The sequence below is a fragment of the Erinaceus europaeus genome, chromosome 6 (genome assembly GCF_950295315.1).
Source record: "Erinaceus europaeus chromosome 6, mEriEur2.1, whole genome shotgun sequence".
Lineage (NCBI taxonomy): Eukaryota > Metazoa > Chordata > Mammalia > Eulipotyphla > Erinaceidae > Erinaceus > Erinaceus europaeus.
In genome coordinates this window covers 32,513,010-32,529,077 of record NC_080167.1, presented here as the reverse complement: position 1 = coordinate 32,529,077, position 16,068 = coordinate 32,513,010, and the positions used below count along the sequence as shown (strand labels likewise).

Below are 16,068 nucleotides of genomic sequence, written 5' to 3'. Positions count from 1 at the left end.
GAAGCTAAGTTCTAAGTCTTACTGTGCTACTATTCTCCTCTTTTACCAATGACTATAGGAATTGATATAGGTATAGGAATTCAAACTCATCCTTTTATTAGTTTCCATCCATTTCATCACAAAATAAAGTTTAGGTTGGCAAAGGCTGGACTTTTGGAACAAGAATGATAACAACTGACTTCAAAATACCTGGGCTGAAATCCAGTCCAGCACTTTCTACCTATTTGATATTGATTAAATTCATTATATTTTCTCATTTGGGAACTGGAGTGACATGTCCCATAAGAGTGCAATGAACAGTAAGTGCTACTGGTGGAACCCTGGCCCATGTCAAGTCACGTAGGCACTACAGCAGGCATTTAACTATTCCATACTCACATGTAGCCCCTTCTTTCCATAGGCTATCCCTCGGCCATAAATTGCACTAACCAGATCAGGCTCCTCCTAGTCAGACCAAAACAAAAACACGTCAAAAACTATAAACAAACAAAGGAAAACAAAACCAGGTTCTGCTAAAATGTTATAGTGACGGCTCTACTTTCCTTATTTATTTCCTTATTTTTTATTTTTTAATACCTTTTATAATATTTATTTATTTCCTTTTGTTACCCTTGTTTTATTGTTGTAGTTATTACTGCTGTTGTTATTAATCTCGTCATTGTTGGATAGGACAGAGTGAAATGGAGAAAGGAGGGGAAGACACAGAAGGGTAGAGAAAGATAGACACCCGCAGACCCGCTTCACCTCCTGTGAAGTGACTCCTCTGCATGCAGCGAGCCTGGGGCTCTAATGCCGGTCCTTGCGCTTTGCTACACATGCACTTAACCCGCTGCGCTACCGCCCAACTAACTCCCTATTTATTTAGTTATTACAACTACTTAAAACTCAGTACATCATGCCCAAAGAGAAATATCTATATTCTTTTAAAAAATATTTATTTATTATTTATTCCCTTTTGTTGCCCTTGCTGTTTTATTGTTGTAGTTATTGATGTCGTCATTGTTGGATAGGACAGAGAGAAATGGAGAGAGGAGGGGAAGACAGAGAGGGGGACGGAAAGATAGACACCTGCAGACCTGCTTCACTACTTGTGAAGCAACTCACCTGCAGGTGGGGAGCCAGGGGCTCGAATGGGGATCCTTATGCAGGTCCTTGCGCTTTGCGCCACCTGTGCTTAACCCGCTGCTCTACTGCCTGACTCCTGAAATCTCTATATTCTTAAACTTGTTTGAGGGACCGGGTGGTGGCGCATCTGGTTGAGCGCACATGTTACTGTGCTCCAGGACCCAGGTTCAAGCCCCGGTCCCCGCTTACAGAGGGAAGGCTTTGCAAATGGTGTTGCAGGTGTCTCTTTCTCTCTCCTTCTCTATCTCCCCTATCCTCTTTATTTCTGGCTGTCTCTATCCAATAAAGATAATTTACAAAAAGACTTGTTTGAAAGAATGCATAAGGTTTGCCATAAAGAATTAATAAGAAAAACTAACTTTATCTCTGTGCTAGTTTCTTTCACAGACATCTAATTTAAATTATAACCTTCGCAACAACTCTGACTGGTTTACTTAAAGAAGGAAAGCAATAAGAGTAACAGACAGGGTGAAGTCTCTCTCTAGTTTGTCTCCTTTATTATAGTCATGAAATATTCTGAAAAGGCATTAACTCCTCTCACTATAAGCACAGTGAGAAACAAGAAATGTCATCCCTACCTTAGTTGGGGACTAATACAGACAGTAATTATACTAAAATGTCTGATTTAAAAAGCAAGCCTTGGGAGTCGGGCAGTAGCACAGCGGGTTAAGCGCAGGTGGCACAAAGAGCAAGAACCGGCTTAAGGATCCCGGTTCGAGCCCACGGTACCCAACCTGCAGGGGAATCCCTTCACAGGGGGTGAAGCAGGTCTTCAGTTGTTTTTCTCTCCCCCTCTGTCTTCCCCTCCTCTCTTCATTTCTCTCTGTCCTATCCAACAACAACAACATCAATAACAGCAACAGTAATAACTATAACAACAAAACAACAAGGGCAACAAAAGGGAGTAAATAAATATTTTAAAAAAATTTAAAAAGCAAGCCTTTTCTGCCACCTATATTTGCATACAGTAAATCAAGCAGGTCCAAGGGCAAAGTTTCTGCTTCCTCTGACAGTGACACCATGCATAGGTTGGTGATGTGAACTGTCCAATTTACAGAGTGAAATACCTCTTATGTGTTATAATTTTAGCCTCTTTAATTCTTTCTTTTTCTCTGAATTCTTCCCACTACATTTAAGAAAGAAGAGTTAACAGCCTCTGGTTATAAGGCTATGGGTAAAACTCTTGGACACTGCTAAGTAATTTAACAGACCAGTTTACTTCACAGACTTCTCAGTTTCAAATATGAGATATCTGCCAGTAGTGCAGAATAAAAGCACATTGATTTCAATAATGAGTAAAAGACAAAACATAAAGAAGGCACCATGCACTATGTGTTGAGGGAGACCATTTTAGAAACAATGACCTATATATAATAACAATTTGCAAATAGGTGCTTTCACTAGTCTGTCTGATTAGCTTCACAGTACACACAAGAAATCGAAAAAAAAAAAAAAAGTCAAATGAACAGTTAGAACTTTCTAATTTCACTTGGAAAAAAATTAACTCATAGCCATACAAGCAGACATTAGAGAACAAGAAAAAGCTCAAATAAACGACCTTACCACACACCTTAAGGACTTAGCAGAAGAGGAACAAAGGAAACCTAAGGCAACCAGAAGGATGGAAATCACTAAAATTAGAGCAGAAATAAACATTGAAGATAAGAGAACCATACAAAAGATCAATGAAGCCAAATGGTGGTTCTTTGAAAAATTAAACAAGATTGACAAACCCCTAGCCAGACTCACTTAAAAAAGAGAGAGAAGACTCAAATAAATAGAATTGTAAACGATAGAGAAGATATCACAACAGACACCACAGAAATACAAAAAATCATGCGAAGCTTTTACGAACAACTATACGCCACCAAGGTGGAGAATCTGGAAGAAACAGAAGAATTCCTAGAAACATACCCTTCCAAAACTGAAACAAGATGAACTACAAAACCTAAGTGGATTAATTACAGACAAAGAAATTGAAAGAGTTATCAAAAATCTTTCCAAGAACAAAAGTCCTAGACCAGATGGTTCTACAAATGAATTCTAAAAAACCTTCAGGAAACAGTTAATAACTATAAATTTTTTTAAAAATTTTATTTATTTATTTTCTCTTTTGTTGCCTTTGTTGTTTTTATTGCTGTTGTAGTTATTATTGTTGTCATCATTGTTAAATAGAACATAGAGAAATGGAAAGAGGAGGGGAAGACAGAGAGGGGGAAAGAAAGACACCTGCAGACTTCCTTCACTGCCTGTGAAGCGACTCCCCTGCAGGTGGGGATCCGGGGGCAAAAAATGAGATCATTACACCAGTCCTTGCACTTCATACCATGTGCGCTGAACCCACTGCATAACTACCTGAATATCTATATATTTTTTAACTTATTTTTTATTTAAGAAAGGATAAATTAACAAAACCATAGGGTAGAAGGGGTACAACTCCAGACAATTGCCACCACCTAATCTCCATATTCCATCCCCTCCCCTGATAGCTTTCCCATTCTCTATCCCTCTTGGGAGCATGGTTTCAGGGTCATGGGTTGCAGAAGGTGGAAGGTCTGGCTTCTGTAATTGCTTCCCCGCTGAACATGGATGTTGACTGGTCAGTCCATACTCCCAGTCTGCCTCTCTCTTTCCCTAGTAGGGAGGGGCTCTGAGGAAGTGGAGCTCCAGGACACATTGGTGGGGTCTTCAGTCCAGGGAAGCCTGGCCGGCATCCTGATGGCATCTGGAACCTGGTGGCTGAAAAGAGAGTTAACATACAAAGCCAAACAAATTGTTGAAGAATCATGGACCCAAAGGCTGGAATAGTGGAGAGGAAGTGTTGGGGGGTACTCACTGCAAACTCTAGTGTACTTCTGCTTTCAGATATATATTTTAAACTTGTTTATGGATACGTGTGAACATATGCTCTCTCTCACAGAACCTGGTCTATATCTAGGTTTTGGGACTTCGTTAGAAAGTGATCCACCTGGGATGGAATTAGAGAATGCTATGAAAGGAAAGGTCTCACCCGAGTAATGAAGCTGAAGGGTTGTCATTCCACAGCTGAAGTCTCTGGACACAGTCTGAAGTGAAGCATGTTGAGGTGGCAATCGTTGCATTGATTAGGTTGCAATCGGCTGAGGCAATATTATTTGATATGGATTGGGAGAGGCATGCGGGAAAGTGGGCCGATCCTAAGGTTCCAGGACTGGGGGAAATATAGGCTCTATAGTGGAGATGTGAGGTTCCTGCTGTCTTAGGGTTCAAAAAGACAATGGATAGTTAATGTTATCATCACATTATTTGTTAATTGGGTTAACTTTGAAAAATCCTGTTGTTAGGGTTTGCTGTATAGTACCCACTTAATTGTAAATAGCTGTGCCACTGGTTGCCTGTGATCTCCTTGGTCTAGGCATTTGAGAGAGTCCACATATCAAATACACAGCCTATATATTAAAAAGACTCAGTCTGTGTTTTAAAAATTTGAGACATAGAATTAATTTTCCCCTCTCATATTAATTAACTAGTGATTTATATGACTATACTTTACTAGCAGTGTACATAACACCATTCCCACCACCAAAAGACTGTGTCCCATCCCACCGACCCACCCCACCCCCCACCATCCCAGGAAGCCACATGTCTACCCTTCACCACAGGGTTTTTACTTTGGTACCCTACTTTCAATTTAATCAGATCCTGCTTTTAGTTTCCCTTTCAGATCTTCTTTCTCAACTTCTGTTGATGAGTGGGATCATTCCATACTCATCTTTATCTTTTGTCATAGCTCACTTAACATAATTCCTTCTAGCTCTGTCCAAGATGGGTCAGAGAAGGTGGGTTCATTGTTCTTGATAGCTGTATAGTATTCCATTGTGTATATATACCACAGCTTTCTCAGCCACTCATCTGTTGTTGGGCACCTGGGTTGCTTCCAGGTTTTAGCTATTATGAATTGTGCTGCTATGAACATAGGAGTACACACATCCTTTTGGTTGGGTGTTATGGAGTCCTTGGGGTATAACCCCAGGAGAGGAATTACTGGATCATATGGAAGGTCCATGTCTAGCCTTCTGAGAGTTCTCCAGACTGCTCTCCAGAGGCTGGAGAGCAATTTACAGTCCCACCAGCAATGCAAAAGGATTCCTCTGTCCCCACAACCTCTCCAGCATTTGTTGCTGCTGTCCTTTTGGATGTATGCCATTCTTACAGGAGTGAGGTGGTATCTCAGTGTTGTCTTAATTTGCATTTCTCTGACAATCAATAACCTAGAGCAGTTTTTCATGTTTGTTAGCCTTTTGGATCTCCTCTGAGGTGAATGTTTTGTTTATATCCTCTGCCCATTTTTGGATGGGGTCATTTGCTTTTTTGGTGCTAAGTTTGCTGAGCTCTTTATATATTTTGGTGATTAGCTTCTTGTCTGATGTATGGCATGTGAAGATCTTCTCCCATTCTGTGAGGGGTCTCTTTGTTTGTTTAATAGTTTCTTTGGATGTGCAGAAGATTTTCAATTTGATGTAGTCCCATTGGTTTGTTTCTGCTTTAGTCTTCCTTGCAATTGGGTTTATTTCATCAAAGATATCCTTGAGGTGTAGGTGGGAAAGTGTTTTACCAATGTTTTCCTCTAAGTATTTGATTGTTTCTGGTCTAACATCCAGGTCTTTGATCCATTTGGAGTTGATTTTTGTTTCTGGTGAGATAAAGTGGTTCAATTTCATTCTTCTGCATGTTTCAACCCAGTTTTCCCAGCACCATTTATTGAACAGAGCCTCCGTCTTCCATTTAATGCTTTGGGCCCCCATATCAAAGATTAGATGTCCATAGGTGTAGGGATTGATTTCTGGGCTTTCAATTCTGTTCCACTGGTCTGTGTGCCTATTTTTGTTCTAGTACCAGGATGTTTTGATGAAGATGGCTTTCTAATAAAGTGTGAGGTCTGGGAGTGTGATGACTCCATTTCTGTTTCTTTCCCTTAAGATGGTTTTGGCAATTCTAGGTGTTTTCAGCTTCCAGATAAATGATTGTAGTTTTTGTTCTATTGTCTTAAAGAAGCTTGGTGGAACTTTGATGGGTATTGCATTAAATTTGTACATGGCTCTGGGGAGAATATTCATTTTGATGATATTTATTCTTCCAATCCATAAGCATAGAATGTCTTTCCATTTCTTGGCATCAGTTTCTATTTCCTTGCGTAGCGACTCATAGTTTTCAGTATATAAGTCTTTCACTTCTTTGGTCAGCTTTATTCCTAGGTATTTTATTGATTTTGCTGAAACAGTGAATGGGAGTGCTTTCTGGATGTCTTCTTCTTCAGATTTAGTGTTTGCATAATGAAATGCCACTGATTTTTGTACATTGATTTTGTAGCCTGACACCTTGCTATATTGCCTAATAACTTCCAGTAGTTTTCTGCTGGATTCTTTAGGTTTTTCTATGTATACTATCATATCATCTGCAAATAGTGAGAGCTTGACTTCTTCCCTTCCAATCTGTATTCCTTTGATTTCTTTCTCTTGCCTGATTGCTATGGCAAGAACTTCCAATACTATGTTGAAGAGTAACGGTGACAGTGGACAGCCCTGTCTAGTCCCTGATCTGAGGGGGAATGCTTTCAGCTTCTGTCCATTGAGTATGATGTTGGCTGTAGGTTTGCTATATATAGACTTCACTATCTTGAGGAATTTCCCATCTATTCCCATTATTTGTAGAGTTTTGAGCATGAATGGTTGTTGGATTTTGTCAGAGGCTTTCTCTGCATCTATTGAGATAATTATGTGGTTTTTGGCTTTGCTTTTATTGATGTGGTGAATGACATTGATTGACTTACGGATGAATCCCACTTTTTCTTGATGAACAATCTTTTTGATATGCTGCTGTATCCGGTTGGCTAGGATCTTGTTTAATTTTTTGGCATCTATGTTCATCAGAGATATTGGTCTGTAGTTTTCCTTTTTTGTTGTGTCGCTCTCTGATTTTGGTATCAGGGTGATGCTGGCATAGAAGGTGGAAGGGAGTATTCCTGTTTCTTTGATCTTATGGAATAGTTTAAGAAGTATGGATACTAACTGTTTCCTGAAAGTTTTATAGAATTCGTTTGTGAAGGCATCTGTTCCAGGACTTTTGTTGTTGGACAGATTCTTAATAATGGTTTCAATCTCTTTGTCTGTGATTAGTGCATTTAGATTTTGTAGTTCTTCTTGGTTCAGTTTTGGAAGTGCATAGGTTTCTTGGAATTGTTCCATTTCTTCCAGATTCTCTATCTTGGTGGCGTTTAGTTCTTCATAGAAGTTTCACATGATTCTCTGGATTTCTGTGGTGTCAGTTGTGATATCTCCTCCATCGTTTACAATTCTATTAATTTGAGTCTTCTCTCCTTTTTGTTTGGTGAGTCTGGCTAGGGGTTTGTCAATTTTGTTTAATCTTTCAAAGAACCAACATTTGGCTTCATTGATCTTTTGTATGGTTCTTTTATTTTCGATGTTGTTTATTTCTGCTCTAATTTTAGTGATTTCTGTCCTTCTGGTTGCTTTAGGGTTCCTTTGTTCCTCTTCCTCTAAGTCCTTGAGGTGTGCAGTAAGGTCGTTCATTTGAGCTTTTTCTTTTTGTTTAATATGTGATTGTATGGCTATAAGTTTCCAATATCTGTACTTTTAAAGCTCTTTAAAAGATCGAAAATAGGAACACTCCTTTCCACCTTCTATGAAGCCAACATCACCCTGATACCAAAAGCAGATAGGGACACAACAAAAAAAGGAAAACTACAGTCCAGTATCTGATGACCATAGATGCTAAAATACTGAACAAGGGACTGGATGGTGGTGCACCTGGTTGAGTGCACAAATTATAAAGCGATAAGACCCAGATTTGAGGCCCCAGACACACCTGCAGGAGGAAAGCTTTGAGAGTGGAGAAGCAGTCTTACAGGTGTCTCTCTGTCTCTCTTCCTCTCTATCATCTTCTTGATTTCTGGCTGTCTCTATCCAATAAATAAAGATAATGAAAAAATAAAATGAAATAAAATATTGAACAAGATCCTAGCCAAACAGATAAAACAGTATATCAAAAAGATTGTTCATCACGACCAAGTGGGATTTATCCCAGGAAGGTAAGACTGGTTCAATATATGTAAGTCAATCAACATCATCCATCACATCAATAAAAGCAAAACCAAAAACCACGATGATCTCAATAGATGCAAAGAAAACCTTTGACATAATCCAACACCCATTCATGCTTAAAACACTGCAAAAAAATGGAATAGGTGGGAAATTCCTCAAGATAGTGGAATCCATATATAGCAAACCTACAGCCAACATCATACTCAACGGACAGAAGCTGAAAGTATTCCCCCTTAGATCAGGGACTAGACAGGGCTGTCCATTATCACCATTACTCTTCAACATAGTATTGGAAGTTCTTGCCTTAACAATCAGGCAAGAGAAAGGAATACAGATTTGAAGGGAAGAAGTCAAGCTCTCACTATTTGCAGATGATATGACAGTATACATAGATAAACCTAAAGAATCCAGGAGAAAGCTACAGGAAATTATTAGGCAAGATAACAATGTGTCAGGCTAAAAAAAAAATCAATGTACAAGAAACAGTGGCATTTCATTATGCAAACACTAAATCCAAAGAAGAGGACATCAGAATTCACTTTGATTCACTATTGTAGCAAAATCAATAAAATACCTAGGAATAAACCTGATCAAAGAAGTGAAAGACTTGTATACTGAAAACTATGAGTCACTATTCAAAAAAATAGAAAATGATATCAACAAATAGAAAGACATCCCATGTTCATGGACTGGAAGAATATCATCAAAATGAATTTTATCCCCAGAGCAATATACAAATTTAATGCAATACCCATTAAAGTTCCACCAAGCTTCTTTAAAAGAATAAAAGAAAAATTACAATCATTTATATGGAACCAGAAAACACCTAGAATCACCAAAACAATCTTGAGGAAAAGAAACAGAAATGGAGTCATCACACTCCCAGATCTCAAACTATATTATAAAGCCATCATCATCAAAACAGCCCAGTACTAGAAAGAATAGTTGCACAGACCAGTGGAACAGAACTGAAAGCTCAGAACTAAACCCCCACACCTATGAACATCTAATCTTTGAAAAGGGGGCCCAATGTATTAAATGGAGAAAGGAAGCTCTCTTCAATAAATGGTGGTGGGAAAACTGGGTTGAAACATGCAGAAGAGTGAAACTGAACTACTTTATCTCACCAGAAACAAAAGTTAACTCTAAATGGATCAAGGACCTGGATGTTAGACCAGAAACTATGAAATACTTAGAGGAAAACATTGGTGGAACACTTTCCTATCTAAACTTCAAGGACATCTTTGATGATACAAATCCAGTTGCCAGAAGGACTAAAACAGAAACTAATCATGGAACTACATCAAATTCAAAAGCTTCTGCCCAGCCAAAGAAACACAAACAGAGACCCCTCACAGAATGGGAGGAGATCTTCACATGCCATACATCAGACAAGAGACTAGTAACCAAAGTATACAAAGAGCTCACCAAACAGGAACAAAAAAAGCCAATGATCCCATCCAAAAATGGGCAGAGGATATGAATAGAATATTCACTACAGAAGACATCCAAAAAGCTAACAAACACATGAAAAATTGCTCCAGGTCAATGATTGTGAGAGAATGCAAATAAAGACAACACTGAGATAGCACCTCACCCCTGTGAGAATGGCATACATAAAAAAGCAACAAATGTTGGAGAGGTTGTGGGGACAAAGGAACCCTCCTACACTGCTGGTGGTGATGTAAATTAGTCCACCCCTGTGAAAAGCAGTCTGGAGAACCCTCACAAGGCTTTTCATGGACCTTCCATATAACCCAGTAATTTCTCTCCTAGGGATATACCCCAAGGACTCCATAACACCCAACCAAAAAGATATGTGTACACCTATGTTCATAGCAGCACTAATCATAATAGCTAAAACCTGGAAGCAACCCAGGTGCCCAACAACAGATGAATGGCTGAGAAAGCTGTGGTATAAAATGAAATACTATGCAGCTATTAAGAACAATGAACCCACCTTCTCTGACCCATTTTAGATGGAGCTAGAAAGAATTGTGTTAAGTGAGCTAAGTCAGAAAGACAAAGATGAGTATGGGATGAGCCTATTCATAAACAGAAGCTGAGACAAAACAGAAAGGGAAACTCAAAGTAGAGTCTGACTGAGTCTGGAGTATGGCACCAAAGTAAAATCTCTGACTGGGTGGGGAGGGGGGTGAGGGGGCACAGAACTTTGGTGGTGGGAATTAATATACACTCCTATTAACTTATATTCTCATAAATCACTAATTAATATGAAAAGGGAAAAATGGATCGAATGTCTCAAACTTTTTGATACATAGTCCGTAGCTCTCATTTATGTTCCTTCAATCTAAGCACTTAAGACTCCAAATTGATAATCATCTTGAATTTTAACAGTACTCTCATTGTTCATACACTTCTAATAATGACTTTTTTTTTTTAAATACAAAATCTCCTTAAAGCTTAGACCAGGGGGCCAGGTGGTGGTGCACCTGGTTGAGCGTACATGTTACAGTGCGTAAGTACCTGGGTTTAAGCCCCCAGTCCTCACCTGCATGGGAAAAGCTTCACAAGTGGTGAAGCAGGGCTGCAGGTGTCTATCTCTCTCCCTCTCTATCTCCCCATTCCCTCTCGATTTCTGGCTATCTTTATCCAATAAATAAATAAAGATAATTTAAAAAAATTAAGGGAGTCAGGCAGTAGCACAGTGGGTTAAGTGCACATGGCGCAAAGCGCAAGGACTGGCATAAGGATCCCAGTTTGAGCCCCTGAAGGGTAGTCGCTTCACAGGCAGTGAAGCAGGTCTGCAGGTGTCTATCTTTCTCTCCCCCTCTCTCCATTTCTCTCTGTCCTAACATTGATGACATCAACAACAATAACTACAATGACTACAACAACAATGAAAAACAAGGGCAACAAAAGGGAAAATAAACAAATATAAAAAAAAAATTTTTTAAAGACATTTAAAAAAAATTTAAAAAGCTTAGACTAGGGAGAACAAAAACAACAGATGGCATTACTTTATAAGATAAATAGCATAAAAGGACATAAATCATGGTAAGGTCTTGTATGATATAGAAAATCCTAACAATGGGATTTTCATAGTTAACTCAATTGCCAAATAATTTGGTTATAATAATAACTATTTATTGCCTTCTTAAACCCTTAGACAGCAAGAAACATCCCCTTTCTCTATAAAGCCCTTATCTCCCACAGTCCTGGAACCTCTAGGGTGGGTCTCACTTTCCCACATGCTTCTTACAATTCATATTAACTGATACTGCATCTGCAGATCCCAATCTAAGCAATGCAACCAGTACCACCTCTGCATGTTTCACTTAGGACTGTGTCCAGAGACATCAGGTGTGGAATGTCAGCCCTTCAGCTTCATTAGTGTGGTTCCAGATGCTACCATGATGCCAACTTCCCTGGGCAGACAACCCCACCAATGTGTCCTGGATCCTCATCTCCACAGATCCTTGCCCCATTAGGGAATGAGAGAGACAGGCTGGGATGATGGCTCAACCTGCCAATGCCTAGGTTAAGCAGGGAAGCAATTTCAAAGCCAGGCCTTCCACTTTCTACACCCCATAATGATCCTGGATCCATACTCCCAGAGGGATAAAGAATAGGAAAGCTATCAGGGGAGGAGATGGGATATGGAGTTCTGGTGGTGGGAACTGTGTGGAAATGTACCCCTCTTATCCTATAGTCTTGTCAATATTTCCATTTTATAAATAAAAAAATTTTAAAAAGTCAGAACAACTTAGTAGTTCCTTAGACACAACATCCTTTCCAAGCTCAGTCCACCCAAAAAAAATGTTATCCTTTCCCTGAAAACACCCACACACTACTGTCCATTAAGTCTCAGCTCAAGCACTGCCTCTTTTCTAATATCTCCCAAAATCCCCTGGGAAATAAATATGCTCTTTCTCCTGTGTTCCTTCTATGTGTTTTATGGCCATTAATTATTCATTCAACAAGTAACAATGGTATTAGTCATTCTAGTCATATATATTAGAACTGTCATAGAAAGCAAAACACCAACACAAAAGGCAAAGGATTTTTGCTTTCTTGGTGCCTAGGAAAATAATAACAAATATGGAGGTTAAGCTATGTCTTCAGTAAGTGCTAGAGTACTAAACTGTACTTTTAGACTATGCATAAATCAGGTTCTTAGAGATATCTCACCCAGTCAGTTGGTGGGTGAGAGTGCCTTTGCCTGTCCAGTGAACATAAGAACATTAGAAAAAATGACAGGCACTTTTCTGTAAAATCAGCAATCAGAACAAGTGATAAGGAACCTAGCATTCATGTAAAGCCTTTTAGCTCTGTTCTCCAGAAAGCCACAAAACAACACATGGAGTTTGTGGAGAGATTGCAAAAAGCTATCAGTAGACAAGTAGCCAATAAAGAAGCAGCCAGAATTTTTAAAAAATAATTTATTAATGAGAAAGATAGGAGAAGAAAGAACCAGATATCACTGTAGTACATGTTCTGCCAGGGTTTGAACTCAGGACCTCATGCTTGAGAATCCAATGTTTCATCTGTGCTACATCCCAGACCATACAGCCAGACTTTTAATTAAGCGATTAGCCTATGATAATGCAAACCAAGATTGTAAAGGAATTCTTGGGCCACTTAAAGATCTAGCACTTACTGAAGACATAGTGGAAGTATTGCTCAGATGATAAAAGCATGCATTGAGGTGCAGACTCAAACCCATAAAGCACATGCTATGGCTGCATTAAATCAGGCCACACATGTGGTGGGCTCAGTACAGCCTGTTGTTTTCGCCGGGCTGGCTTCATGGGTGGGTAACAGACGACCAGGGACTCATGGTTGACCTGTAGGCAGTATCTCTTTATTCATGCAGGACGCAGCACAATCTAAGCCAAGCTAAGCTAAACTAAAAACTACAAACAATCTTGTCCTTATAAATATACTAGCCCAGTAGAGTGGGAACAGGATGCGATGCAGAGAGGGTGGAGAGAAAAGTGACTGGTGAAAATCAGGGTATGACAAGGAGAGGGGGTGGAGCAGGTGAGAATTCTACCACTAAACCACCAATGCCCTGGAGGGAAAGTGGTGCTTGTTAACAGAGGTTATGTAAATAGAATACAGTTTTATGTAAACAGAATAGTGTTAAGCAGGGGGGATTAAACTAATGAAACAGAAGGGGTTTTTAGAAGCATACCAACAACAGCCAATGAAAAACAAGATTTATTTTAAATGTAATAATGAAGGCCATTTACAAAAGAATTGCAAAATAAATCTTGAACAATTTGATTATAAGGTATCCGGAGATGACAGATATTCAAAATCTCCCTTAAACAAATGCCCACTCTATAAAAGAGGATTTCACTGGGCAATCCACTGTCCATACAGAACTTATGCAGAAGATAATTCTCTGCCAGAAAAAAAAAAAAAAGCTGGGGTCCTGACACTCCAGCCAGCAAAACAATGAGGTCTACTGGATAATTCTGAAGGCTAGCCACTTACTACAGGCATGAATCTTTTTTTTTAAGTTTCAAAAAAGTTTTATTTTTTAAATTTTTATTTATAAAAAGGAAACATTGACAAAAACCATAGGAGAAGAGGGGTACAACTCCATACAATTCCCACCACCAGAACTCTGTATCCTATCTCATCCCCTGATAGCTTTCCTATTCTTTATTCCTCTGGGAGTATGGACCCAGGGTCATTATGGGGTGCAAAAGGTGGAAGGTCTGGCTTCTGTAGTTGCTTCCGCACTAAACATGGGCATTGGTAGGTCAATCCATACTCCCAGCCTGTCTCTCTCTTTCCCTAGTGGGGCAGGGCTCTGGGAAAGCAGGGCTCCAGGACACATCAGTGGGGTCTTCTGTCCAGGGAAGTCCAGTTGGCATCGTGTTAGCATTTGGAACCTGGTGGCTGAAAAAAGAATTAATATATAAAGCCAAACAAATTGTTGACTAATTATAAACCTAAAGGATGGACTAGTTTAGATGATGAGTTGGGGGGGGGGTCTCTGTTTTGTAGATAGTTAGTAGACCTATTTTAGTTATATTCTAAAGGGCCCATGACTTTACTAGTTTTTTGTTTGTTTGTTTTGTTTTGTTTTCCCTGAGCCTGACATCTGATATGCAGGTGGATCCAAGTTATTGTCTGGGAAATGATGCCATGGCTGGAAAAAAAAAAAACCCTAGAAAGCTGGATCAGGGAAGAGAGTAGCTCCCAAATATGGAAAAGGTATATAAATATTGTTGACTGTAAACCCCATTGATTTGATCTAGGGCCAGAGGCATGAATCCCTCATTACCGGATTGCCTCACTGTGTCACTTAAGATGTCTTTAACCTTCTAGTCTCTCTGAGAAGTGATTTATTTGAATATGAGATATGTATGTATGTATTGACTCAAATTTATCCCAGAAGTCATTGTTGACTGTGGTATGCTATTATACACTCCTGTGTCTTTTAACCTAAAGAACAGAAACTGTAACTACCAGTGTTTGGAGCCCTCTCCCCAAACATTTTACTAATATTCTGCCACTGTGCTCTAGTTAACCTATTGCTGGGAAATTGTGCAGATGCAGTCACATCTGCCATGTTGTCCCCTCAGGCTATTGCTAGTTCCCGCAACATTCTCGGAGCTCCTATTCCACCATGTTGTGCCCTCAGGGCATTGTCAATTCCCCACGATAGTTGGAGTGTTCTGATTAATCCTCCCCCTTCCCATTCTCACGAGAGTAATTATCCTACCCTGGAGTGCTATGGTTACTCCTCCCCCTTCCCATTCTCACGAGAGCTATTCCCATAAAAGCCCTTCTTCTTCTGCCCCTCGCCTTCTCTTGCCCGCCTTTCACTTCAGTGATTAGATGCAGGGAAGGTTGCTGCATGAGGTGGCCATTTTTGCTACCTTCACGTGGCCCAAACTGCTGCTCTCTCACCCAGCTCTGAGGTGCCAGCGCAAATAAAGGATTGTGTTCCCTTTCTGCTTCAAACCTCCTTTTTCTGCGTCCCGCCGCTGCAAGTGACAACCTATCTAGTGTTCTAGTGTGTTCCAGTGCACTAATCATGTAGGACAAACTAAAATTTGTTATTTGCCCTATGGCACCTGAACTGCACATATAGTCCCTATACCCAGTTTACAGAGACCATAAATGATCCTGCTAAGATGATGGTACATACTGACCAGCTATTAATTCCCAGTCCTTCTTTCACCAAAGTGCTACGCTCTAATTAAATGATTGAATATTTCTCTGGTATAGCACGAGCCATTGTTCCTTTATGCCTAGACTGGCACGAACCCCCCCCCCCACACACACACACCCTTTATGGGTGTTTTTCTCAATAGACTTTTTAGCATTGATTTTGAAAAATGGATGTCACACATCCCTCAATTTGTTGTTGAAATTTATTCCTATCTCTGTGAACACTGTTACAGGCTTTAAATATGTTACCTGGCACAAAGAAAGCAACCCATGTTTGTGAACATCTTCTCTGCCTTTGCTGCTAAGATATTCCTTATTAGACTGACAGTGGCCCTGTATGTTTCTAGATTATGGCTTATTTCTTCTAAACATGTATTTTGCATGCCTTAACACCCCGATAGATGAGTAACTGCAGAACATCATATGTACCCTAAAAGGGCTAATTATGCACAGGAGAATACAGAAAGCTTTATATAGTTTAAATTTTGTACTGTATAATTCTTTTTTATTTATTTATTATTGAATAGACAGAAATTGAGAAGGGAGGGAGAGCTAGAGAGGGAGGGAGAGTTAGAGAGGGAGAGAGACAGAGAGACATCTGCAACACTGCTTCACCACTCATGAAGCTTTCCCCATGCAGGTGGGGACCAGGGGCTTGAACCTGGATCCTTGTGCACTGTAATGTGTG

At 39.7% G+C, this 16,068-nt stretch overlaps 1 protein-coding gene across 10 annotated transcripts in view; it reads right to left on the bottom strand.

Moving 5' to 3' along the window:
• TTC13 (tetratricopeptide repeat domain 13) overlaps nucleotides 1-16,068 on the bottom strand; it is a 202,629-nt gene that overhangs the window by 135,663 nt on the left and 50,898 nt on the right. For 6 of the 10 annotated variants that reach the window (XM_060192005.1, XM_060192007.1, XM_060192006.1 and 3 more), the window contains one exon: nucleotides 379-444. The exons of the other annotated variants lie outside the window; for them this stretch is intronic. In XM_060192005.1, coding sequence (XP_060047988.1) covers nucleotides 379-444 — 66 coding nt within the window. The remainder of the gene's footprint in view (nucleotides 1-378; nucleotides 445-16,068) is intronic. 10 annotated transcript variants of the gene reach the window in all.